This window comes from Pseudophryne corroboree, chromosome 3 (assembly GCF_028390025.1).
Source record: "Pseudophryne corroboree isolate aPseCor3 chromosome 3, aPseCor3.hap2, whole genome shotgun sequence".
NCBI classification, from domain to species: Eukaryota; Metazoa; Chordata; class Amphibia; order Anura; family Myobatrachidae; genus Pseudophryne; species Pseudophryne corroboree.
In genome coordinates this window covers 48,751,463-48,779,418 of record NC_086446.1, presented here as the reverse complement: position 1 = coordinate 48,779,418, position 27,956 = coordinate 48,751,463, and the positions used below count along the sequence as shown (strand labels likewise).

At 48.4% G+C, this 27,956-nt stretch overlaps 1 protein-coding gene across 2 annotated transcripts; it reads right to left on the bottom strand.

Annotated features, from left to right (window-relative positions):
* LOC135054698 (gastrula zinc finger protein XlCGF17.1-like) lies at positions 1–27,736 on the bottom strand. 2 transcript variants are annotated; one of them, XM_063957972.1, is made up of 6 exons: positions 27,631–27,736; positions 26,997–27,169; positions 26,811–26,884; positions 26,601–26,698; positions 9,643–9,802; positions 1–2,528 (listed from the first exon to the last, which is right to left on the bottom strand). In XM_063957972.1, the coding sequence occupies exons 3-6, from the start codon at positions 26,839–26,841 to the stop codon at positions 1,720–1,722; spliced, it is 1,098 nt and encodes a 365-aa protein (XP_063814042.1). In that variant the 5' UTR covers positions 26,842–26,884; positions 26,997–27,169; positions 27,631–27,736; the 3' UTR covers positions 1–1,719. The 2 variants fall into 2 exon arrangements, with proteins under 2 accessions (XP_063814042.1, XP_063814043.1); XM_063957973.1 differs by lacking the exon at positions 27,631–27,736 and adding an exon at positions 27,412–27,509.
* Between the last annotated feature and the right edge of the window lie 220 nt (positions 27,737–27,956).

The following is a 27,956-nucleotide window of genomic DNA, read 5'->3' as shown; positions in this document are numbered from 1 at the left end:
TGGTTGGTAAATGATAGATTTTATTACCTTATTGGTGAACAGAACAGAATATTGCATGCCATGTCCAATAGATGCGCTGTACTGTTATTTCATCTACTTATTCACTATACAAACAGAATAAATTCAAATACAAAATAAAATCAAACTCAACTGTAAAACATTTCCCTTTAGTCACTGTGTACAATACATGGGTGAATATAAAATAAAAGCCAGAAATGTACTGTAACTTGCATAAAGAAAGCGGCAACTATAGGACTGTAAAAGTTAAGGTGTTCCATAAAGTCCAACATCAGATCAGTTAGACCAGTGTTTCCAAAACTCGATCGTCAAGGAACTCTAACCGTTCATGTTTTCCAGGTCACCTCGGAATTTTTAAAAATGTGCCAATTGGTCATACACAGTGCATCTGCTGGGTGACCTGAAAAAGGTGACCTATTAGCGCTCCTTGAGGACTGAGTTTGGGAACCATTTTGATCACATGATTTAGAATACAGTTGAGCAGTACGTGAAGTACCTATAGTAAAGTCACCGGCTCATAGTGAACTAATAGGATGTATTCTCACGGACATTGTTTGAGCCACTGTGTGATAACACACAATTCTTCCACGGCTTACTAACCATCAAGTCCAAAGTGCTAGAGAAGGATTCTGTACTTTATCAACCAAGAATAGAAAACTACAGTTACCAGAAGCCTACAGGAAAAAGGAGGCAAAGCCTTGTGGACATGGTGGAAAAAAGGGCAGAACCTAAGATACCCTGGGCCATCGTAGGGAGAGCCTGGGAAAGGAAAAGGGAGAGATTCACTCACTACAGAGCGAAGAGACAGACACATATGGAGAGGAGCCTGAATAGAGATTATTGGAGCTGACAAAAAAGCCCTGTGGAGAGGGAAGAGGCAGAAAAGATCCTCCGTGTCTCCAGCAAATGAGTTGGAGACTGCAATAACTGGGGAACCTACTACTTCGGTGCCCAGTTCTAGGCCCCCGTCTTTTGGATCTGGCCGGAAATAGACAGTTGACCCTGCTGAAGGAGCTCAAGATAATTCAAGCTGGTGTTAATTCAGCTTAAGGTTTATGGACAGAGTCTTGCCTCTAGGGCAGTGTGTCCCAACTTCCAGTCCAGGTTTTAAAGATAAACATACTTCGGCACAGCTGACTTCATTAGTATCTCAGGTGTTTATATGTAACCGCCTGTGCTCAAGCACAGATATTCTCAAAATCTGGACTGTTAGAAGTTCTGTGAGGACCAAGCTTTGGAAACACAGCCTCGTGGAGAGAGAGAGGTTAGGATAGGAACTTGACACAGTAGATGTGTTTGAACATCACAATGAGTGTAGAGGATACCTATTTTCTCAGTTATATCCCTGTCTTCTTGTAAGAAAGACTGGTTATTGTTATAATCTAGTGTACGCTTGTTTGATAACTGAAAGCTGTACATTTAGTGCTGATATATATGAACCTGTGTTATATCACTTTGTGCTAGAGGTACATTAGTTAATGTGGGAACCTATAAATAATTACCTCCAGACATGGAACTAGTTCTGGGTAGTTGATGATGATAAAGTTAAGGTATATCTGCTATAACCCATAGCCAAGTGCAGTGGCAATTTCAACTTTTAAAGTCAGTGACTTTTTGAAGACTTGGTTGTGTAGAACCTTTTTTTATTTTAAACTAAATTTACTATATTTAAATTATTATTGGAACCCACTTTCTATCAGCTTATGGAAATGGCTTCTCAGCTGTGTGAAGTTTCCCATGTTTAACAAGATCTGATTTCAGTGTGAAAATCTTCCCACAGTCAGAACATGGAAATGGCTTCTCACCTGTGTGAATTCTCTGATGTCTAACAAGATCTGATTTCTGCGTGAACCATTTCCCACACTGAGTACATGGGAAAGGTTTCTCACCTGTGTGAATTCTCTGATGCCTAGCAAGATCCGATTTCTGCGTAAACCATTTCCCACACTGAGAACACGGAAACGGCTTCTCACCTGTGTGAGTTCTCTGATGTCTAGCAAGATCCGATTTCTGCGTGAACCATTTCCCGCACTCAGAGCACGGAAATGGTTTCTCACCTGTGTGAGTTCTCTGATGTTTAGCCAGATCTGATTTCAGTGTAAAACATTTCCCACACACGGAACATGGAAATGGCTTCTCACCTGTGTGGCTTCTCTGGTGTTTAACCAGATCTGATTTCAGTGTGAAACATTTCCCGCATTCCGAGCATGGAAAAGGCTTCTCACCCATGTGAGTTTTCTGATGCCTAACAAAGACGGACTGATGTATAAAATTTTTACCACATTCAGAACAGAAATAAATAGAATCACCCTTATGAGCTGCACTATGTGTAGCTATACCAGAGTTATCAAGAGAACATTCCTCATGATTAGCTGGTTCAGATATATCTGCACTGTGAAGTACTGGATGAATATTCAGGGTAATGGATTTTTCATTTGAAGCATCCTCGATTTTAAAAACTGGAGACACAATGAGAAATCCTTGTGACGTATTCCTGCTGGCGTGTGCATCTGTTAGAAATAAATTTATAACAAATTAACAAATTATTATTTTTCACAATGAGGAACACATTTTCACACTGTTAGCAAAATTTTAATTTATTATTCATCAGTTTTGGGGGGGGGGGGGGGGGGCTGGAAAATTATTGGTTAGTGTGGTGTGTAAGAAGCCTGGACACTTCAGGGATAAATGATTGGAGTCGACTTCAGATGCAGGAGTAAGGAGCATTGTTACTTGGGTTATGTCATAATTCTAGATGATGTGGTTCCAGTACAGTTATTTTCAATGTCTTTTGGTCAATCCAATTAAGATTGATTCAGAAATTGCTTTATTGCTTTTGGAATAGGAGACTGTCCCAATGCCAGCCAGTCAAAAAAAGAGATGGGGTTCTATCCAGACCTCTCTCTTGACAAGAAGCCGGACAGATCCTTCAGGCAAATTCTAAATTTCAAAAATTCTAACTCTCAATATTAGGATAGGTTCAAATAGAATTCTTCAGGTCAACAGTCAGTGGAATTGAAAGAAAGCTGTATTCCCTGCATGTTCCTATCTAAAAGAAACATCAGTTCCTATTAAGGTTTATAATTCTGTCCAGCGTTCTCAATTTAGGGCTTTTCCTTTCGAAATTTGCACCCCACCCAGAGGGAATTTCTTCATTCTTTTTCATCACAGATTTCAGGGCAAGTTATCCATAGAGAAGACTTCTCTCCATATCAATGTCTTGGGACTTCGGGCAGTTTTCAATACCTTGCTGGCAGCCCAGGCACACCTGAGAGGTCCGTCATTTGAACCCTCTGGAAGCATACGGAGTGCCCAAGAGATAAAGAAAGCTTTAAAAGGTCTTCTTTTGGGCAAAGAAGAATGTGCAGGTTCTCACAGCAATATTCATTGACAGACCAACTTTCTCAGCAGACAGAAATGACATTTAGGGGAACGGTCATTCCTCCCAGAGGTGTTCTACAAGGCAGTTGACAGTTGGGGTCAACTGGACGTCAATGGTGTCCAGGCTAAATTTTATGGTCAGTTGTTCCAGAGGTATTGTTAGTCGACGCAATGATGGTTCATTTGAATTAACCCCTTATTTACCTTTTTTTCTCCAATAGCTATGCTACAGAGTTCTGAAAAGGCTAAAAAGGGAAAGAGCACTTGTCTTTCTTGTAGCTCCAAATAGTCCAAAAAAGGCTTGATGCTCAGATCTTCTGGGTCTGTTAAAGGCTCATCCATGGCCAATTCCATTATGTCCGGACCTGCTAATATGGGGCTATTCCTTCTGATTGCATTGCCACATCTAGCTTTTTCACTGAAAGTGAGATCTAAGGGGTTGATTAAAACAATGATGAATGTTAGGAAGCCAGCTTTAGGCAGATGTTATCACAGTATACGGAGATCCTATATGGAATGGTGATTCCATATGGAGATCCTATATGGAATTCAGAGATAACTTGTATATTCTGGAGGTCCATCCTTTTATTGGGGATCCGGTCTGAAGATCGTCAGTGTCTATGTCGACAATGTTTAGGTCGACCACTATAGGTCGACAGTCACTAGGTCGACCACTATAGGTCGACAGTCACTAGGTCGACATGTTTTCTAGGTCGACAGGTCAAAAGGTCGACATGACCTTCACATTTTTTATTTTTTTGAACTTTTTTCATACTTAACGATCCACGTAGAATACGATTGGAACGGTAACCTGTGCCGAGCGCAGCGAGGCAGCTTGCCCGAAGCTCGCGAGCTATGCAAGGGGACACGGTGCACTAATTGGGCTTCCCGGTCACTGTATGGAGAAAACGACACCAAAAAAAACCCATGAAAAACTCATGTCGACCTTTTGACCTTCAAAACCTTTTCTCATTTTTAATGAGAACACTGCAGTTTTAACAAGAAAACTTTAATTCCAGCCTAAAATATTTTCTAGACTTCATGTGAACCAGATTTTGTTGCTTAGGCATGGTTATAATGGTGGGGACTGTTGATGTAGTTAAAGCCCTTAAAACTTACGTTCAAAGAGCAAAGGCTATACGAGGAGTGGCTATTAAAAAGACTGATACTATAATTTACATTTAATTATATTAAGAACATTTTAACTCTATTTCCCTCCTCTGTACCCCCTTCTCAATCCACACACCATGCATTCTTTTCTTCCATTGCCCAGTATCTGTCAGCTGTCTCAGTGGCATCATCGTTTTCTTCTTTACCTCAGTTTTCTAATACAAAACCAGTTCCCTAGAGTACAGATTTAACTTTAGAGAAAAGAAGAAGAAGTCCCAGAGTGCTAGGTCTGGCAAGTAAGACGTGTGTTGTAGCACTGCAATCTGTTTTTTGGCCAAAAACTGCTTCAGAGCTGTGTGGGCTGATGTTAAAATGATGCAAAACAGTTTCTGCTTACTATTTCTGCTATCATTCAGATGCTGAGTCAATGGCCAGTTCAAACAATCTTCTAAATTTTTTCCTAATTTTTGTTTGTTTTTAATATGCAAGGCTTTCCGGGACACTCATTTTCAAAATCTTCACGAGCATCACTAAATCTTTTGTGCCAGTCAAACGTACGTGCACGTGATATACAATCTGTCCTGTAAGCCTCGGTAAGCATAGAGAAAGATTCGGAGGGCATTTTGTTCTTTAACTAAACATTTAAAGTTAACACATTGTTCTACTTTTGAACTTCTTTGAACACTGTGTGACACCACACACCAAAAACCCATAACATTGGAATAGTTCCACCACACATGGGACATAGTTTGTCTGTAGCCCAGTGGTTTCCAAACTTTTTTGAAGCACAGCGCCCTAGAATATCAGAATTTTTTTCACGGCACCCATAGGCCAAAAATTTCTTATTGAGAAATTTAGAAAGAAATATTACATTAAGCAGATCGCGTTTATATGTCATCCTTAGGGTCAGTTGTGTAGTGAGGGACAAGATTTGCTTCTGTTTAGCCGCATATTTTATGACTGGCAGCCACCAGCACTGATTTTGCCTATTATATTGACCATGAAAAATTTGAATTGGTTCTGGACCACCAACCCAGGGCACCCCTGCAAGTGTCCCGAGGCACCCCAGGGAGCCACGGCACACAGTTTGGGAACCTCTGCTGTAGGCAATCCCTCAATCATTGGCCAATGCCACTAAGTAAAACTGCGTAGTGGCATCCCGGAATAAAATACCACCTGTAAAATAGCTTATAGCTCCTTCAGTCTTAGCAATACCAGATATCTAGCTCCCACTTAAGCTCGAGTGTGTCCATGTGCGGTTAGTTATATCCGAGTATTGTGTGATACAGTGTTGAGATATAGCCTCTCGACTCAGTCAAGCAAAGCCATAGAGATTCCATTCAATTTATGATTCCTGATAATGGCAAGAAGTAGGCCAGATGTTGATGGAAATCTGGAAAACTGCAATATCAGGAAGGAATTTGGTAATAGATGAAGTCTACAACTGAAATGCTTTGTGACTGAGGCCTGGAGGTAACTTAATAACCTGGACCGTTGGGGTGCCTTGAGGACCGCATTTGAGAACCTCTGGTCTAAGCAACTGAAGAAACAACATGACATAGCAGAAGACCCCACATCAAGAGTTATGTGAAGGAACGTCCAGGTATACTGTGTGGAAAGACAGTGACAAAATATTTGTGGAAGCAGGGGCATAATGTCCTAAACAATTAGAGAAGCTATATTAAAAAGTAAAGCTTAAGAGCCTAACAAGTCCACAGAGAACAGGCAGCTTCCCGGACGGATGACCTCTTTTACCATTATGATGCCAAAAGCAGGGCTGGCCGGCCTCTACGGAAAGTACTGTGACATGGATTACAGCTGTATTTCATTAGACTTACATTGAAGCAGATAGGGAAGTTCTTGAGACAGGGCTTATGACACTTTGGTCAATAACAGTTCTGTGGGCGGTTAACCATGGTGCCTCTGTTGAACAGGTTTGCAGAGTGGCAACCTGGGTCATCTGTATACATTGTTACCAAGTTTTATATATTCAACACGTTTTCATCCCAAGATTGGTTGAAAGTGCTTTTATCCACTCAAGAGCATCCCCACACTCTTAGGGACAGCTTTGGGAACTCGTCATGCTCTTCCAATGTGTGCCAAGGATGAATGACAAAACTAAATCCTTTGGGGACGGGGGGACACCGGACGCAAGCTCCTCCCCAGATTCTCCCCCCCCACCCCCACCCCCATTTACACTGTCACTTAGAAGTTTTTTCCTTCTCCTTCCTTTAAAAATATTCCAGCTCTTCTTCAGGATCTTTCTTTATGTTGTAAACTGATGCCAGAAGGTCCGGTCGGAGTAAAAGAGGAGAAGAAGCCTCTGTTGCCATTTTTTTTTTCAGAATCCTCAAACCACACAAGAGTACTTTATGATTTTTCTGTGACCCACACAGAAAATGATTTACTAGTTAAGTACCAGAAGGCAGAATACAATTTGCAAACACTATTTTACAATTATAAATATAAGCACAGCAAATCTGACTGTCTTACTGCAAAGATTAAAACAACTGGCTGAAAATATAACACAATCGCATTACCAAACACACTGCATAGGCCCAGCCACAGTGACAGCCACAATGGAAAACTACCCCCAGAATAGTGGACTTTGGAGGGCAACATTACAGAAATACACAAGCTTCACAGCCAGCATCCCACTGGAATGGAAGCCTCATAAGCAGTGCCATTTTCCATCCAAAATGCCCAACCAGACACAGCGACATGATGTGAGGGGGAGAGCAGGAGTATAATAGGGGTTGATGGTTCCTGATGTCTGAGATACACCAGAGAGTGTGGGGAGGAGACTGGTCAGATATCTGGACTAGTAACACACAGTGACATGATGTGAGGGGAGAGCAGGAGTATAATAGGGGCTGATGGCTCCTGATGTATGAGATACACCAGAGAGTGTGAGGAGACTGGTCAGATCTCTGGGCTGGTAACACACAGTGACATGATGTGAGGGGGAGAGCAGGAGTATAATAGGGGCTGATGGCTGCTGATGTATGAGATACACCAGAGAGTGTGGGAGGAGACTGGTCAGATCTCTGGGCTGGTAACACAGTGACATGATGTGAGGGGGAGAGCAGGAGTATAACAGGGGCTGATGGCTCCTGATGTAAGAGATACACCAGAGAGTGTGGGGAGGAGACTGGTCAGATCTCTGGGCTGGTAACACAGTGACATGATGTGAGGGGGAGAGCAGGAGTATAATAGAGGCTGATGGCTCCTGATGTATGAGATACACCAGAGAGTGAGGAGAGGAGACTGGTCAGATCTCTGGGCTGGTAACACAGTGACATGATGTGAGGGGGAGAGCAGGAGTATAATAGAGGCTGATGGCTCCTGATGTAAGAGATACACCAGAGAGTGTGGGGAGGAGACTGGTCAGATCTCTGGGCTGGTAACACACAGTGACATGATGTGAGGGGGAGAGCAGGAGTATAATAGGGGGTGATGGCTCCTGATGTATGAGATACACCAGAGAGTGTGGAGAGGAGACTGGTCAGATATCTGGGCTGGTAACACACAGTGACATGATGTGAGGGGGAGAGCAGGAGTATAATAGGGGCTGATGGCTCCTGATGTATGAGATACACCAGAGAGTGTGAGGAGACTGGTCAGATCTCTGGGCTGGTAACACACAGTGACATGATGTGAGGGGGAGAGCAGGAGTATAATAGGGGCTGATGGCTCCTGATGTATGAGATACACCAGAGAGTGTGAGGAGACTGGTCAGATCTCTGGGCTGGTAACACACAGTGACATGATGTGAGGGGGAGAGCAGGAGTATAATAGGGGCTGATGGCTCCTGATGTATGAGATACACCAGAGAGTGTGAGGAGACTGGTCAGATCTCTGGGCTGGTAACACACAGTGACATGATGTGAGGGGGAGAGCAGGAGTATAATAGGGGCTGATGGCTGCTGATGTATGAGATACACCAGAGAGTGTGGGGAGGAGACTGGTCAGATCTCTGGGCTGGTAACACACAGTGACATGATGTGAGGGGGAGAGCAGGAGTATAATAGGGGCTGATGGCTCCTGATGTATGAGATACACCAGAGAGTGTGGGGAGGAGACAGGTCAGATCTCTGGGCTGGTAACACACAGTGACATGATGTGAGGAGGAGAGCAGGAGTATAATAGGGGCTGATGGCTCCTGATGTATGAGATACACCAGAGAGTGTGGGGAGGAGACTGGTCAGATCTCTGGGCTGGTAACACACAGTGACATGATGTGAGGGGGAGAGCAGGAGTATAACAGGGGCTGATGGCTCCTGATGTATGAGATACACCAGAGAGTGTGAGGAGACTGGTCAGATCTCTGGGCTGGTAACACACAGTGACATGATGTGAGGGGGAGAGCAGGAGTATAATAGGGGCTGATGGCTGCTGATGTATGAGATACACCAGAGAGTGTGGGGAGGAGACTGGTCAGATCTCTGGGCTGGTAACACACAGTGACATGATGTTATGGGGAGCGCAGGAGTATAATAGGAACTGATGGCTCCTGATGTATGAGATACACCAGAGAGTGTGGGGAGGAGACTGGTCAGATCTCTGGGCTGGTAACACACAGTGACATGATGTGAGGAGGAGAGCAGGAGTATAATAGGGGCTGATGGCTCCTGATGTATGAGATACACCAGAGAGTTTGGGGAGGAGACTGGTCAGATCTCTGGGCTGGTAACACACAGTGAAGTGATGTGAGGGGGAGAGCAGGAGTATGATAGGGGCTGATGGCTCCGGACTCCCCCACTGGGCAGATACATTTCCATCATTAGTCTGTGGTGACAGAGGAGGGCGTGAGAGAAGGGATTGCTTTAGTGACTGAGCAAAGAGAATATGTAATAAAAGGGTGGTATTCAGTATGCCGGCTTTTGGGAACCCTGCGCTACTGCCGCCAGAATCCCGACACCCGGCACACCAACAACTATTCTCCCTCTTGGGAGTCCACGACCCCCTCTGGAGGGAGAATAAATAGCGTGGCGATCGCAGTGAGCCTGCAAGGGGGCTCATTTGCGCTCGCCCAGCTGTTGGTATGCCGCCGATCGGGATAACGGCGACGGTATGCTGGCCGACGGGATCCCGGCTGCTGGCATACCATACTACACCCGTAATAAAACTCACCTGTGCTGATAACTGTAGGGACTTCCTCCTCCTTAGACTGCGGATCACCCCTCACATACGTCTTCTCTGCTCCCTCTGTATCTTCTACCTTGTTATCCGTCACATACGTCTCTGCTTCTACCTCTATATCTTCAACCTTAACATCCGCAACATATTCACCCTAACACAACCCCCACAAAAACACGTTAATAATGTCCGATTTCATTAATTGAGACTAACAGGTACAAAATCATTGTATGAGACACACACAGCTGCACGACAGATATTAGTTAAATGAATTCCTCTGAGTCCATCTAGGGAACACCCAGAGACAATGGGGTTAATTCAGACTTGAATGTAGCTGTGCTAAATTTAGCACAGCTATGATCAGGAACACAGACATGCGGGGGGACGCCCAGCCTAGGGCTAGCCTGCCCCACATGTCTGTCCCGACCCCTGTTGCAGGAGTGCAAAAGCATCGCGCAGCGGCGATGCTTTTGCACTTCAGGAGTAGCTCCCAGCCAGCGCAGCTCCTGCGCGCTGGCCGGGAGCTACTCGACGCTGCCCGGCTCACAGTGATTGCGTGTGACGTCACGCAGCCGCCACGGCCCGCCCCCGGCACGGTCCGGCCACGGACCTTGCCGCCGTGCCACCCCCTCCCGCCCAGCGACCGCCTCTGCCTGTCAATCAGCCACCGGCTGTCAGCCATGCGCCAGCGCACTGCGTCGCCGGCGCACTTCAGACCTAATCAGGTCTGAATGAGGCCCGATGGGTTTACAGAGGAGGCCAAGGAGTAGGCACTAGACAGTTAAACCTATTGAAACTGAAACTCCCCCACCCTCTAATCCCTCCTACCTCCAAAGAAAACTCATTTATTTGACTAAGCTTAATAGAGAACACAAACATGTAGAAAGTACCACAAAATAACAGGGCGGTGATCCAGTGTACTCCAGATGGACTCAAAGGAATCAGTAAGGAATAAATCCCCCCCCCCCCACCACCATCTGGAGCGTACTCGGAGTCTATGGAACTCCCAAGAGGAAGCCTAACAAGCAGTGTGTCTGGATTTGGAGTATGGATGTCTCCGGACCTGTGACAGAGTCACCGACAGTAGGAGTGGACTTGCGCCGATGGCTGAAGATGTTGGACTTGCACCGGTGGTCAAGGAGTATCGGACTTGCACCGGTGGTCACTGTGATCAGAACTCAGAGCAACGCAGGGACTAAGATAGCAACTAGAAACACTGAGGAGCGCAGCTACAAAAGCTCTCACACACAGCTGTGTGACTTCTGGCACTGGCAACCAGAACACTGAGAAGCAGAAAGCTTTAAACCCCTTGGTGTCACAGGATTAGCTGGGAGTGTTAGCTGATGTTGAGACTGTGCAGGGTTGGTCAGAGTCCGGTCAGCTGACGTGGAGCAAGATGGTGCCATCCACGCTGCTGGACCAGCAGACCCAACACCATAAGGAATGCTGTCACAGCGACCCCCTTCCTCCGTACTGCAGTCCTCTGCTCCATACCTCGCAGGCCTAACCACATCAGTGGAAATCACCCCAGCCGTGTGGGCAGCAAGCCACCGATCATGCCGGACCCGTACCAGCGGCTCCGCTCTCCCAGGGTCCGTGACACATTGTTTGCTGGTTTAGAGGTGAAGTACCCTCCGGTATTCTGTGCACACCACCTTGTGCCAAATACTGGTGCCTTTAAAAGCAAACGTGTGGAAATGGTAAAACTCTGTGTACACAGAGAAGCAGGTTCCTGCTCTGCAGAGATGTTCAACTGAGAAGCCCAAGAAGCACTTTCAGCCAGAGCAGAGTCAGCTCTGATGGAATCCAGCAAAGGATCACCCAAAGACATATTAGACTGTCAGATGGTAGATCGATCTGATCCACGGAGCAATGTTTGGACTGTTTGGACGCCAGCTAGCCCAGCTTGTGAGCATCAAACAGGACCAACAGACTATGCGATCTATGAAAAGGAGCAATGTGGTACACATAAATGTGCGATGCCCTGACAACATCCAAAAGGAGGAGAAAAGAGTTAGCATCAGAGGAACCAGAAAGCCAAAATTCTGGCTGTGTAATTGCCTGGTTGAGACGGAAGCTGGAAACCAGTTTAGGTTGAAAAAGGAGATTTATGGTAAGAACTTACCTTTGTTAAATCTCTTTCTGCGAGGTACACTGGGTTCCAAAAGGGATAACATCGGGGTGTAGAGTTGGATCTTGATAAGAGGCACCAACAGGCTAAAAGCTTTAACTGTTCCCAGGATGCTTAGCGCCACCTCCTCTATAACCCCGCTTCCGTGCACAGGAGCTCAGTTTTGTTAACCAGTCCAATGCAGTAGCAGGTAAAAGAGACGACAACCGTTAGTAGCCACATACACCACATTCTCACGACAGGAGAAGGTATCAGCGGCTAATGCCATACAAACCCAAAGAAGCAAGGTGCGTCAGGATGGGCGCCCTGTGGAACCCAGTGTACCTCGTAGAAAGAGATTTAACAAAGGTACGTTTTTACCATAAATCTCCTTTTCTGCAGCAGGGTACACTGGGGTTCCACAGGGATAACATCGGGGATGTCCTAAAGCAGTTCCTCATGGGAGGGGACGCACTATAGTCGGCACAAGAACCCGGCGTCCAAAGGAGGCATCCTGGGAGGCGGAAGTATCGAAGGCATAGAACCTTATGAACGTGTTCACTGAGGACCATGTAGCCGCTTTGCACAATAGTTCAAGGATCGCACCACGGCGGGCCGTCCAAGAAGGTCCGTCCGACCGAGTAGAAATGGGTTTTGATGGTAGCTGGAGCTGGAAGGCCAGCCTGTACATAAGCATGTGCAATCACCATTCTAATCCAGCTAGCCAAGGTCTGCTTGTTAGCAGGCCAGCCACGTTTGTGAAAATCAAAAAAGACAAAGAGGGAATCAGATCTCCTAGGAGAAGCTGTCCTCTTCACATAAATACGGAGAGCACGTACCACTTCTAAAGACCGCTGTTTATAGGATAAACCCGGAGATGTAAAGGCCGGAACCACAATCTCTTGGTTAAGGTAGAAAGATGACACCACCTTAGGTAGATAACCAGGGCAAGTTCGAAGAACTGCACGGTCACGATGAAAAATCAGAAGGGTGACCGACAGGACAAGGCACCCAAGTCTAAAACCCGTCTAGCAGAGGCAATAGCCAGCAGAAACAAGACCTTAAGAGTAAGCCATTTAAGGTCCACAGACTCAACAGGTTCAAACAGAGACTCTTGTAAGGCCTCCAGAACAACCGACAAATCCGAAGGAGCCACAGGAGGGACATAGGGAGGTTGAATCCGTAAAACGCCCTGAGTGAATGTATGAACATCAGGCAGCGTCGCAATTTTTCTCTGAAACCATATCAACAAGGTAGAAATATGAACCTTGAGGGAGTCCAGACGAAGTCCTAAGTCCAGGCCCTGTTGCAGAAAAGCCAAGAGTTTGGCAGTACTGGACTTGTATGCATCATAATTGTTAATTGTCTACCGTGTCAAATATAAAATACTTTTACTTACATACAAGGCTATTACCCAAACTGCACCATCATACATCTCCTCACTCATCTCAAAATATCTCCCTACCAGACCCCTCCGCTCTGCACAAGATCTGCGTCTCTCATCCAGATGTATTACCTGTTCCCACTCAAAATTACAGGACTTTACCCGGGCTTCACCCACTCTGTGGAATGCCCTCCCACGCACAATAAGACTCTCCACTAGTCTCCAAACCTTTAAACGTTCCCTGAAAACTCCTCTCTTCAGACAAGCCTACCAAATTCCTGACCAACACACATAACCTTCAATGCTTCCCTATCCAGTTACATTCCCTCTGCACAGTCCCCATAACCTCACATTTTGTCTTCCAACATTGCTGGGTGATCATATCATACAACCCACTAAGAACCTAGCAATCTGGGGAAACATTATGTAACAGGTTGCATCTATCCTTGTGTATCAATACCTATTTCCCTATAGATTGTAAGCTTGCGAGCAGGGCCTTCCTACCGCTATGTCTGTCTTTGCCCTGTTTTGTTCTATAACTGTTGTTTTAATTGTAAAGCGCAACGGAATATGCTGCGCTATATAAGAAACTGCTAATAAATAAATAAATAAATTACTTGCACACCAAGCAAAATAAGAATTTCAGACCCTATGATAAATCCGAGCAGAAGCCGGTGTACGGGCCTTCAACATCGTTTGAATGACCGCCTCCGAAAATCCTTTGGCCCTCAGTACGGAAGCTTCAAGAGCCACGCCGTCAAAGCCAGCTGGGCCAAATCCTGGTAGACACAAGGGCCCTGAACGAGGAGGTCTGGGCGCTGCGGAAGCAGAAGAGGACGCTCTAGCGAGAGACCCTGCAGGTCTGAGAACCAACGCCGACTGGGCCACGCAGGAGAGAGTAGAAGTAGTATTCCTCCTTCTTGCTTGAACTTCCTTATCACCCTGGGCAGAAGTGACACCAGAGGGAACACGTACGGCAGCCAAAAGTTCCATGGAATTGCCAGTGCGTCCACAAAAGCTGCTTGAGGATCCCTTGTCCTTGCTCCGAAGATCGGAACCTTGTGATTGTGTCGAGACGCCATCAGGTCTAAATCTGGTAGTCCCCACTGGTCCACTAGGAGTTGAAAGACCTCCGGATGCAGGCTCCACTCTCCGGGCGTGTACGTCCTGACGACTGAGGAAGTCCGCTTCCCAGTTAAGGACCCCCGGAATGGATGGCGTTCCGTCCAAAGAAGAATCTTTGACACTTACATCAGTGCTTTGCGGCTTCGGGTGCTGCCCTGATGATTGGCCTGTTCTGTACTAGAGGCAGGGCTAGTGTCAACGTATTGAACACTGCCCGCAATTCCAGAATGTTTATCAGGAGGAGAGATTCCTCTCTGGTTCACTGACCCTGAAGAGAGTGTTGCTCCAACACCGCGCCCCAACCCCGCAGACTGGCATCTGTCGTCAGAAGGACCCAGTTGGAGATCCAGAATGGACGACTCCTGCTCAGTTGTTGGTCCTGCAGCCACCAGGTCAGTGACAGACGGACCTCCGGAGTCAAGGATATCATATGAGACCTGATTCGGTGAGGCAGGCCGTCCCACTTGGAGAGAATGAACCTCTGCAGAGGGCGGGAATTAAATTGAGCGTACTCCACCATGTCGAAAGCCGACACCATGAGGCCTAGTACTTGCATCGCCGAGTGTATTGACACACATGGGCGAGAGAGGAACCATCTTATCTTGTCCTGAAGCTTCAAGACCTTCTCCGGAGACAAAAACAACCGCTGCTTGTGGGTGTCCAACAGTGCTCCCAGGTGCACCATGCTCTGAGAAGGAACCAGGGAAGACTTCTTCCAGTTGATGAGCCACCCGTGGGCTTGCAGGAATTGGACCATCAGTTCCAGATGACGAAGGAGAATCTCTGAAGAGTTCGCCAGGACCAACAAGTCGTCGAGATACGGCAGGATCCTGATACCTTGACGGCGGAGCAGAGCCGTCATAACCGCCATGACCTTGGTGAAAACTCGAAGAGCCGAGGTCAGACCAAAAGGCAAGGCCTGGAATTGAAAATGTAGGTTGCCAATAGCAAACTGCAGGTATTGTTGATGCAACACTGCAATAGGTATATGCAGGTAAGTATCCTGTATGTCCAGGGATACCATATAGCCCTTGGGCTCCAAGGCCAGAACAATAGAGCGAAAAGTTTCCATACTGAATTTGGAAACTTTCACAAATTTGTTCAAATACTTGAGGTTGATAATGGGCCGGGAAGATCCATTAGGTTTCGGAACTAGGAACAGCGTTGAATAGTACCCCCTGTCTCTCTGAGTCAGAGGCACCGGCACTACCACTCCCGTGTCCAGGAGGGATTGTCCCACCAGATGGAGAGTTTTTGCTTTTAGCGGATCCGAAGGGACGTTTGTTGAGCAAAACTGGCGACGGGGACGTGTCTTGAAAGAGATGGCGTATCCGTGAGTGACGACTTCCCTTACCCAGGCGTCCGAAGTGGTCTGTGACCATACCTGAGCAAACCGTAGAAGTCTGCCTCCCACCCTGGGATCCCCCAGGGGGAGGCCCGTCCCGTCATGCAGCAAGCTTGTCTGTTTTGGCAGCAGGCTGACGGGCAGCCCAGGCACGTTTAGGTTTGGGCTTACTGGATTTGGAAGTGCGAGCCTGTTTCGGGTACGCCTGACCCTTTGCTTTACCTGGAGGTCGAAAGGAACGAAAGGAAGTACTCTTAGCCTTTGGAGCCGAAGGAGTAGTACTAGGTAGACATGCAGTTTTAGCAGTCGCTAGGATACCTGCATCCGATGCCGCCTCTTGAATATAATGAGAGGCTGTAACAATATACCAAAGACACTGTTTAGCATCATCAGGAAAATTAGACGGTAAATCCGCTTCAACTTCCTGAACCCAGGCCTCTATAGCTTTAGCAGCCCAAGAGGCCCTAATAGTAGGCCTATGCACAGCTCCAGCCAGAGTGTAAATAGACTTCAAGCAACCCTCCACACGTTTATCCGTCAGTTCCTTCAGAGAGGTGACGGTAGTGACAGGCAGAGCAGATGATACCACCAGACGTGCAACTTGTGAGTCCACCGGCGGCGGTGTTTCCCAATTTTTGCTTAACTCTGCAGCGAGGGGATAACGAGCTAGCATCTTTTTGGACAGGGAGAATATCTTTCCTGGATATTCCCCGGATTCCTGATGTATGTCAACTAAATGGTCAGAATGTGGTAAGACACCTCTGACGCTTGAACTTATCTGGTTTCTTAGAGGTAGCGGGGGTTCTTCGTCATCATCAATTTGAAGAATCAGGCTGATAACCTCTAAGAGGTCAGGAACATCCACGTGAGTCAGGGATTCCCCATCAGAAGCATCTGCATCAGTGTCTGAGGGGTCGGTATATGCGCCATCGTCACCAGATGAAGAATATGTAACATGCGTGGATTGTGAAGACGTAAGGGCCCGCTTAGATGACCCCTTGGTCTTAGGCGGGCGAGGGTTAGGATTTTGCTTGGCCAAAGACTGATTTAATTGCTGTAACTGAGAGGACAGATTATCTGCCCATGGCGGATTAACAGCAGGGACAATATGTGGCTGTAATGGCACAGGAGGTTCCACAGGAGTTACCAGCGTAGTCAGTAAATTCGAAAATGTAGCCCACGGCGGGTCATTAGTCGCCCCCGTTGCAGAGAACTGACTGAGGGGTACAAAACACCCAGCACCTGAACCCTCAGCTGCAATATTTTCCTCAGAGACATCCATGGCATGGGCATTGCAGGATGCAGGGTCAGCCATAGAATTATCACCCTGCTGAGCCGACATTAGACAAAAAAAAGCTCCGAGGCTGGGCCTGTGTTCGGTCCCTCTGGAACTAATGGTGTCCAGTAGCCAAGAAGCCCAAGCTGGCTGCAAGCAGGCAGGTTCGCTTCTTCTCCCCTTAGTCCCTCGATGCAGTGAGCCTGTTGCCAGCAGGTCTCACTGAAAATAAAAAACCTAAAACTAAACTTTTACTAAGAAACTCAGGAGAGCCTCCTAGAATGCACCCTTCTCGGCCGGGCACAAAAATCTAACTGAGGCTTGGGGGAGGGTCATAGGGGGAGGAGCCAGTGCACACCAGGTAGTCCTAAAGCTTTACTTTTGTGCCCAGTCTCCTGCGGAGCCGCTATTCCCCATGGTCCTTACGGAGTTCCCAGCATCCACTAGGACGTCAGAGAAACCCTGATGCACTTAGCCCCCCCTCATGGTACAGAGTATAGGGATAGCAATATATGTGAGATACACTGAATGGAAATCACACAGCAGCTACTGGCACACACACAGTCACTTGTACAATGCAGAAATTATCACAAACAACAATAAAACTGCACTGGACTAGCAATACTAAGTAACTGCACTACTTAAGTAAAGCTGATTAGGTATATACATATAACAATGCACAGTAAAGACTGGATGTATATCACAGGGTACTTGTACTAAATATCCCTGACAGTATGCACTTGTTCTTAACCAACACTGTCTAAAGACATGTAGAATACTTAAGTGTCCTGTAAATGCAAAGCGATGATGATGCAGGCGGCTTTACAGAGGAGACTTTGCCCAGCAGTCCCAGATCAGCGCAGCTGTGTGTGTAATGGCGCCCAAACGCTGACAGGGAGTGAGGAAGACAATAGGATTTGATTTACCAGTAGGTAACCACTTTTCTCGTAGTCCGTAGAGGATGCTGGGGTCCATATTAGTACCATGGGGTATAGACAGGTCCACCAGGAGCCACTGGCACTTTAAGAGTTTATTAGTGTGGGCTGGTTCCTCCCTCTATGCCCCTCCTACCAGACTCAGTCTAGAAACTGTGCCCGATGAGACGACAAACTTTGAGAGAAGGAATAACACAGATAGTGGTGAGATTCATACCAGCACACACAAACATGAAAATCCGGCCAACATGTCGGAACAACTCAGCAACAGCTGAAACAGTAAATAACGCAGAACTTACCTAGGAACCAGGTAACACTGAACTATAAAACCAATGCAGAAAACGAAGCGCTGGGCGGGCGCCCAGCAGCATCCTCTGCGGACTACGAGAAAAGGATTTACCGGTAGGTAACCAAAATCCTATTTTCTCTAACGTCCTAGAGGATGCTGGGGTCCATATTAGTACCATGGGGATGTACCAAAGCTCCCAGTACGGGAGGGAGAGCGTGGAGGCTCCTGCAGCACTGCTTGACCAAACTTGAGGTCATCAGAGGCCAAAGTATCGAACTTGTAAAACTTGGCAAACGTGTTCGACCCAGACCAAGTAGCTGCTCGGCAGAGTTGTACCGCCTAGACACCCCGTGCAGCCGCCCAGGAAGAACCCACTTTACGAGTTGAGTGGGCCTTTACGGATTTCGGACACGGCAATCCTGCGGTGGAATAAGCATGCTGGATAGTGAACCTGATCCAGCGTGAAATCAACTGCTTAGGACATCCAATTTTCTTTGGATCAGAGGACAAACAGAGAGTCACTTTTCCTATGACGAGCCATCCACTTCACGTAAATCTTTAAAGACCTCACTACATCCAAGGCCTTTGAATTAATTGAGGAGTCAGTAGCCACTGGCACCACAATAGGTTGGTTGATGTGGAAAGCCGACACAACCTTAGGCAGGAACTGTGGACGAGTCCTAAGTTCCGCCCTGTCTTCATGGAAGATCAGATAGGGGCTTTTACAAGATAAAGCCCCCAATTCCAACACGCGTCGCGCAGAAGCCAAGGCCAACAAGGAGACCGCCTTCCATGTGAGAAACTTGAGATCAGCCTCCTGTAGAGGCTCAAACCAAGCAGATTGTAGGAACTGCAACACCACATCCAGATCCCATGGAGCCGTAGGCGCCACAAAGGGAGGCTGAATGTGCAGAACCCCTTTCAAAAAGGTCTGAACCTCAGGAAGAACAGCCAATTGTTTTTGTAAGAAGATGGACAAAGCAGAGATCTGGACCTTGATGGAGCCCAGTCTCAGCCCCATATCCACCCCTGCCTGCAGAAAAAGGAGAAAACGACCAAGTTGAAACTCCACCACCAGAAACTTCTTGGCCTCACACCAAGAAACATATTTCATCCAAATGCGATGGTAATGCTTAGACGTTACTCCCTTCCTGGCCTGTATCAGGGTAGGAATGACCTCACTCGGGATACCTTTCCGAGCTAAGATCTGGCTTTCAACCGCCATGCCGTCAAACGAAGCCGCAGTATGTCTTGATAAGCGAACGGCCTTTGCAGAAGCAGATCTTCCCGAAGAGGTAAAGGCCGTGGATCTTCTAGCAGAAGATCCAGCAGGTCCGCGTACCAAGCCCTCCTTGGCCAGTCCGGAGCAATGAGGATTGCCAAAACCTTCGTTCTTCTCACGAGCTGAAGAACTCTTAGTATCAGAGGAAGTGGAGGGAACACATACACTGACTTGAACACCCAAGGTGTTACCAGTGCGTCCACCGCCACTGCCTGTGGGTCTCTCGACCTGGAACAGTACCTCCGTAGCTTCTTGTTGAGGCAGGGAGGCCATCATGTCTATGTGAGGAACCCCCAACCAACCGGTTACCTCCTCGAACACCTCCGGATGGAGGCCCCACTCCCCTGGATGGAGATCGTGTCTGCTGAGGAAGTCTGCTTGCCAGTTGTCTACGCCCGGAATGAAGATTGCCGACATCGCCACCGCGTGCCTTTCTGCCCAGACGAGGATCTTTGACACCTCTGCCATGGCAGCTCTGCTCTTCATTCCACCTTGTCGGTTTATGTAGGCCACTGTGGTCACGTTGTCCGACTGCACCTAAACAGCCTGATCCTGTAGAAGGTGTGCTGCTTGTAGAAGGGTGTTGTAAACGGCCCTGAGTTCCAGGATGTTTATTGGGAGAAGTGACTCTTGAGCCGACCATCGTCCTTGAAAAGGTTTCCCCCAGAGCGACCGCTCCCCAACCTCTTAGACTTGCATCTGTGGTCAACAGGATCCAGTCTTGAATTCCGCACCTTCTCCCTTCCAGAAGGTGTGGAAGTTGCAGCCACCAGAGGAGTGAAATCCTGGCTTTCGGAGACAGGCGTATCCTCTTGTGCATGTGTAGGTGAGAGCCCGACCACTGGTCCAAGAGGTCCAGTTGAAAACGCAGAGCATGAAACCTGCCGTACTGCAGAGCCTCGTAGGCGGCAACCATCTTCCCCAGAAGGCGTATGCATTGATGAACCGAGACCCGGGTAGGCCGTAGGACATCCTGGACCATTGTTTGAATCACCAACGCTTTCTCCGCCGGGAGAAAAACCCTCTGCACTTCCGTGTCGAGGATCATTCCCAGGAAAGACAGCCGCCTTGTCGGTTCCAGATGAGACTTCGGAAGATTCAGGATCCAACAGTGCTTCCTGAGCAGTTGTGTCGTGAGTGCGATGGACCGCAACAAGCTCTCCCTGGATGACGCCTTGATCAGGAGATCGTCCAGATATGGAATTATGTTCACCCCCTGTTTGCGGAGGAGAACCATCATCTCCGCCATCACCTTGGTGAAGATCCTTGGTGCTGTTGAGAGGCCAAACGGCAGCGCCTGGAACTGATAGTGAACGTCCACAGCGCGAACCTGAGATAAGCCTGATGCGGCGCCCAAAGTGGAATGTGGAGGTAAGCATCCTTGATGTCCAAGGACACCAGGAACTCCCCCTCCGACAGCCCTGAAATGACAGCTCTCAGAGATTCCATCTTGAATTTGAACTCCTTGAGATAAGGGTTCAAGGACTTTAAATTTAGAATAGGCCGTACCGAACCACCTGGTTTCGGTACCACAAAAAGGTTAGAATAATAACCCTTGTTCCGTTGCTGAAGAGGGACCTGAACAATAACCTCTGACACCACCAATTTCCTGATGGCTTCCAGAAGAATTGTCCTGTCTGCCAGCAGAGCTGGTAAGCCTGACTTGAAGAAACGGTGAGGCGGTGGCTCTTGAAACTCCAGTCTGTACCCCCTGGACACTATATCCAGAACCCAGGGATCCAGACCCTACAACACCCAGACGTGGCTGAACTGCCTGAGTCTCGCCCCCACCTGACCTTCCTCCAGGCCTAGCTGTCCACCGTCATGCGGAGGACTTAGGGGTATCAGAAGCGGGCTTCTGGGTCTGGGAACCTGCGGGAGCGGGTTTCTTTTCCTTGGCACGACCACCTCTGAAGAAGGTGTTCGAAGGCTTATTCTTTCTAGGCCTCGCGGCCCGAAAGGACTGTGACGTGTTAGATGAAAATGGCTTCTTCGTAGCCGATGCAACTGAGGGGAGAAAAGGAGACTTACCCGCGGTAGCCGTGGCAATCCACGCATCCAGCGCCTCCCCAAATGGAGCCTGACCTTTGTACAGAAGGCCTTCCACACACTTCCTGGATTCCGCGTCCGCAGACCAGTTGCGCAGCCAGAGACCTCCGAGAGCCGAGACTGACATGGAGGAGATCCCTGCAGCCATGGAACCCAGGTCCTTCGTGGAATCCACCAGGAACCCTGCAGAATCCTGAATATTACGCAAAAACAAATCAACAGCACCTTTGTCCAGCGTAGACGATTCCTCCTGCAGAGTGATCGACCACCTGGCAATAGCTTTAGCAATCCAAGCACAGGCTATAGTAGGCCGCAATATAGCCCCCGAAACCATGTAAATGGATTTTAGCGTAGCATCCACCTTGCGATCTGCCGGGTCCTTTAACGCGGTAGATCCCGGGACCGGTAAAACTACCTGTTTGGACAGCCTGGAGACAGAGGCGTCGACTCCCACCTCTTCCTATCCTCCTCTGGGAAGGGAAAAGCCACCAACACCCTCTTGGGAATCTGGAAATTCTTCTCCGGAGTTTCCCAAGCCTTTTCAAAGATAGCATTCAATTCCTTGGATGCCGGGAAGGTGAGGGGGGCTTCTTATTATCTGTAAAGAAGGCCTCCTCCACCTGTTCCGGAGCTGTGTCTGAAATGTGTAAAATATCCCGAACAGCCTCAATCATCAACTGCACCCCCTTGGCAAGTGATGCTGTCCCCCTCAACACAACCACGTCACCGTCTGCAGCGTCAGAGTCGGTGTCCGTGTCATCCTGCATAATTGCAAGCGCACGTTTCTGAGAATGTACCGCAGGGGACCCAGAGGAGGCAGAATCAGACCATACCACCATAGAGAACTGGAGTACCTGAGTAGCATGCTCAGTCCCAGCCACGCTATCATAAATCTGAGAAATAGTCCCCCTCAGAGAGACTAACCATTCTGGCTCTCTAGCTGGGATCTGCGCTAAAACTGTGCAATCCTGATTACATGGTATGGAGTCCTCCTGGGAGGACAAATCCTCTGCAGCATATGACACATTGTCCCTAGATATGTTACCACACACACGGTATTATGCAGGCAGAGTTTCCCCCCCAAGAAAGGCAGAGAGACACAGCGATTGGAGCCAACCCACACACAGCGCTTTGTAGGCAAAGGGAGTCCCTTCCCAGCGCTGACTGTGTCCCTTAATAGGTGACACAGTCTATTATGCAGCCTCCCCTCCCTTCTACAACCCCCTGGTACCATACAGACTGCTGGAGAAAGCTCTGGAGGGACCTGGATCCATTGGATAGCGACTGCAGGCAGAGGAAATGGCGCTGAACGCTGCTGGGTCCGCTCTCAGGAGAAGCTCCGCCCCCTTCAATGGCGCCGGCTTCTTGCTCTCAAGAAGATTATACTGGCCTGGAGGATTTGGCTGACCTGGATCCACAGACCCTGACATGCAGAAACGACCAGTGCAGGGTCCGGTGCTGGCCCAGGGCGCTACCCCCCAGCGCCACACAAGGTACCGCTGAGCCTTCCAGGAGCGCGGTTAAGACTGCGCTCCTAACCCTCTAGCCGCCCACTTCACACCATACCCCCGCTTGCAAGGGGGGGACAGTGACTCACTCACCATCTTCAACTCCTGAGGGGCTGGCGGCCGGCTGCCGGGGCGCGATCGGACCCCATTGGAGCTAGTGCCCAGTCAGCGGGAGCAGTGGCTCAAGACCCCGCGGGGCGGACAATGCCCCCCCCCCCCCCCCCTCAGTCCCACGCTGCAGGGTGGCTGTCGCCAACAGCCTCCCTGTAAAATAAAAAAAATACTGAAAAGAAGAAATAAACTCTTTTACTAAGAGAACTCTGTAGAGCTCCCCTAGCTGTGACCGTCTCCTCCGGGCACATTTTCTAAACTGAGACTAGTAGGAGGGGCATAGATGGAGGAGCCAGCCCACACTATTGAACTCTTAAAGTGCCAATGGCTGCTGGTGGACCCGTCTATACCCCATGGTACTAATATGGACCCCAGCATCCTCTAGGACGTTAAAGAAAAAGATACAGCTCCAGGGCGGGAACATTAGCAGTAAATGGCGGGCTGGGGCTACAGGTCAGAGCCTTATCCCCCTGCTGGACTTCACCACTAGGTATTGTGGACCTTAGAAAACGGATTATGTACAGAATCCGACCTGTACCCTTGCCCTGGTGGTCTAATGGGGTGCCTGCACGGCCACAGTGTCCACGCCAGCGCGCTGGGTCCGTCTCCTAGAGACCGCGCCGGATCGCGATTTGCAGCGGGTCCCGCTTGAGGGACCCAATTACATCCTCTTGAATGCGGCCACGCGATCCCAGAGAGCAGCGGCAGTATGTGTGCCCTAATCGAAGAGCCGGAGCCCTCCGCTGTAGTTACCCGGCAACCAGGGTGCAGGGAGGTGAGGGAGCCGCAGCATGATATGTCAGAAATGACATATAGCACTCTTAAGTGCCTATGCTGCGGCCCTTGAAGTCTTCTTTTTTCTTAGAAAAGCTCTTTTTAGGGCTTCTCAGCGCAGCCCTCCCTGTTGTCAGCCTGCACCCAGGCACCAACTTACAAACTGAGCTCCTGTGCACGGAGGCGGGGTTATAGAGGAGGCGGCGCTAAGCATCTTGGGAACAGTCAAAGCTTTTACCCTGTTGGTGCCTCGGATCAAGATCCAACTCTACACCCCGATGTTATCCCTGTGGAACCCCAGTGTACCCCGCTGCAAAAAGATTAATGTGCAAAACGGTTCTATCAGGATGAAATGTTAACACAGGAAAACTAAAAGAGCCACCAACTCAGGGACTCTCCTAGATAAGGCAATAGCTAGCAGAAAAGAAACCTTCTATGTAAACCACCACAAGTCTACCGATTGGAGAAGTTCAAACAGGGCCCACAGCAAAACCTCCAGGGCCAGAGTCAGGTGGAAGATAAGGAGGCTGAATGTGAACCACCCCCCTCTGAACTGCCGGCTGCAAAGCTAAACGCCTTTGGAACAGGACAGACAGGGCACTACTTTGCCCTTTATAGCTAAAAGATGAAGACCCTGGTATAGACCAACTTCCAGGAAGGAAAGAAAATGACGAGAAGAATTGGCGTAGAAATACCCCAGTGTTCTCACTGATGTTTGTCTTCCAAAACCTATAGTAGTCACTGGAGCTGGATTACGGGCAGAGATCATGGTTTGGACCACCCCCTCTGATAATTCTTGGGATCTCAAAATATGGGCCTAAAAGTGACACATCATCAGAGCCAAACATGGCACACCTGGGCATAGAAACAGATCTGAGAGGTTGACACCAAGAAATATCCACAACCATGAACCGGTCAGTGCACCACACCCTTCTGGGCCAATGAGAAGATGAGCACCCCCCTTCCGGATGCGCTGCAGAATCCATGGTAACGTAAGATTGGTGGAAAGCGGTAACCCAGATGAAAGGACTGTCAAGAGCATTCACCAAGGCCGTCTGAGGATCTCTTGACCTAGGTCTTTAGCAAAGAAGCTTCTTATTCAACCTGGTGCCCATCAGTTCCCCTGCTTTCAACAATTAGGTCGAACATCCCCTCATGGCACTCCCCCTCCACCACTCTCTCTGGTACCAACTTAGAAAGTTATCCTCCCAACTGTCCACCCCAAAAATCAAAATGACTGGAACAAACTTTGTCGCCCAGTTCAGGATGTGAAAGGTCTCCAACATGACCGGCTTACTCCTGATTCTGCTCTGCCTATTGATAAATACCACAGCCATTGCATTGTCCGACTGGATCAGGAGTTTTCTTAGATGCCAAATCCACCAGCCATGGCGACTGTTTGGCAGAGACCACCATGGCTGATATGCCTGAAAGTAACAGGGTTGCATCCAAGGGTGTAGGTTATACAGAGGGTAAGCCTGCTTTACATTTTCCACCATGGAAAGGAGTTCCGTCGAAAAAAAAAAAAAGATCAGAGTGGATGCCCTCTGAAAACAGGACTGTCCAGGTTTCCACAGTATTTTCTATGCCCAGATAACAGCCATGACCACCCGAAAAGTAGTCAACATAATAGAACACAAGGATTTGAAAAAGGGCTCACTCTTAGTCCGTGGGATCCCTCAATGTAGGAGAAATGGTAGTTTGGATAACCGAAGCTTTCGCTAGCCTTGCATCTACCATGGGAATCATCTCCCAAAGAGCAATATCTGCATCCTCAAAGGGATAGATAAGTTTGAAACCTGGCACAACTTGAACTTTTTCTGAGGTTTCAGCCTGGCTTCTCCCAGTACAACCTTAAAATGCGATTAGACTAGAAACATAATCACCGGTTTAAACTACTTTTTAAAAAACCCCGAGGGGACCCCTGATACGGAAGAAGCAACATCCAAGATCTTCAAAGTATGGCGGATATCTAAACTCAGTTCCTGGACCTCCAGACTATCAAGCAAATCCGTATTTTACTAAGTGGTCTATCCAATCCTGATCCACGGCCTCACCCTTTGCCTGATAAAGACCGCAGGGTCTTCCTCACCCGAGAAAAGGAACTCAGAGCAAGAATGAGGTCTCCTTGATCATGTGCCCAAAGAGGAGCCAATGACCTTATACAAAACGGAATAGACTCTGGAGAGTCCCCTATAAATATAAATGACCCACACTGATTCTAGAGAAGTAGTACCCTGTCTAACTTGGATAGCATACCTGGGAGCAATAAACGGCTGAGCACATGCAGGAGTAGACTTGGTCTTCAGATTTACCTGATGGGCTAGATCTGCCTTTCTAAACCAGCTGACCAACCTCCTCCAGCAACAATGCCAACCTTAACTAAAACAGTCTCCAAACTGCAGTGCCCTTCTACACTTACTGCGGAGAACTGTAGCTCCAGAGCCTACTCCAATCCCTGTCAGTGCCTCCTAGCCTGCACAACGCTACCTGAGGTAGGCTGTGGCTATTGCCATTATTGGTACGCCTACCGAGGGTATCTTGTGTCTACGCGGTGTAGACTGTGGCAAATGAAGTACGCTGGCTACAGCCCCATGAAACCCACTCCCATAAGGAAGCTGAGGAGCCTGTACAAACTAGATAGAACTATTTACTGCTTACGCCCCAGCCTCCCCTCTAAACCCCATAGTCTACCAGCGTCCCTCAGACAGGATGAAAGAGGAAGCCACATGGGTATATTGGCGAGACTCTAAATTGCACCTACCTGATGCTCCTGTGGGATCCTCTGATTCTCCTCTGTACAGTCCTGGGAATAGACAGGATGGGGACAGCTCTCTGGGGTATCTCTGTTACTGGGTCCCTCTGTAGGAGACACACAGTGACTGAGTACATTGTATATACGATGTTGGGTGTATGTAATTGGCTATTATTATAACTATTCTCTACTTTACAATAAATGAGAGTCTCCGCTTACCCAGAGATGGCACGGGCTGGTTACTTTCCATTGCGTCCTTGTAGACCCCTGTGTTTCTCTATATACTCCCCCTCCTGCATGGAGAGATAGACAGTGACCTTATAGCAACCTGGCACACTCAATGATACAGTCACCACCCAGACACATCCCCCAGTGTTACTGACCAGCAGTATAGTGACCACTCACCAGTGGAATGATCTTGTTAAGTCAGTCCTAGAGTATTCTGGTCATTGCGCCTCTCCTGTATCAGCGAGCGAGGCAGAGGTACTGCAATGGGGCTCTGGGACCTCCTGACACACGGGGGCGGCTCCTGGGCGTCTCACACTCACCAGATCTACTGCGTCCAGAGACCAAATTAACTAAAAAGTAAATAAAGCTCCAGGTATAAGAGTCAACAACAGGCAATGGAAGAAGAAATACTAATATACTATATATATATATATATATATATATATATATATCTATATATATCTATCCAGGCAAGGTGAGATGGGCACTGGGAAGCTACACATGGGGTCATTGCATGGGTGGTGGCTGGTTACTATGAGGCAGGCATGCTGGGACTGGCATTGGGGGGCTGTAATAGAGCATACGGGGTTACCTGGCATGGTGGGGCATTGGGGGTACCATGGGAATATGAGGGGGGAGGCAGGGAGGTCCTTGCTGAGGTATGAGGCCATGAGGTGAGGGAGGAAGGGGGGGGGGGGGGGCACGGTGCCGCCGCACAGCCCGGTGACGAAGACATTACGCCTCCCCCATATCTCTACGTTATTCTCGTATTTATCACCCTATCGCCTCGCGTATCTATGAGCGGACTTACCCCCGGCCGGTCACTACCTCCTCTCTACCCGGGGAATGTGACACAGCCGGCTTCCGGCCAGTAGGTTCCGACACACTTCCGGCCTGTGCGAGAGTCACGTGATGTCCTCGCCTGTGCGTTTCACCGCCGCGCTTCCGTCTATGCGTTCCACCGCACTTCCTGTCTATGCGTTCCAAAATACAAAGGGTGTTGTAGTTTTAGTTTTTATTAGCAGCCAGGTGCCTGCATGCCGGGTGTATGGTTAGTATACGGGCGCCACAGACTCTCATCTGCTGGGTATTACAGTGGCCGCTGTACACTAATATTGGAAACATTATTATATACCC

Bases quoted from the DNA above. Each gene is read 5' to 3' on its own strand.
- LOC135054698 (XM_063957972.1), bottom strand. From the start codon at position 26,841: ATGGAAAGTAACCAGCCCGTGCCATCTCTGG. The intron at 9,803-26,600 runs GTAGGTGCAATT...GGGTTGTGTTAG, and splicing joins GGATCCCACAGGAGCATCAG to GGTGAATATGTTGCGGATGT. The intron at 2,529-9,642 runs GTGAGTTTTATT...TATTTCTAACAG, and splicing joins CCCTACAGTTATCAGCACAG to ATGCACACGCCAGCAGGAAT.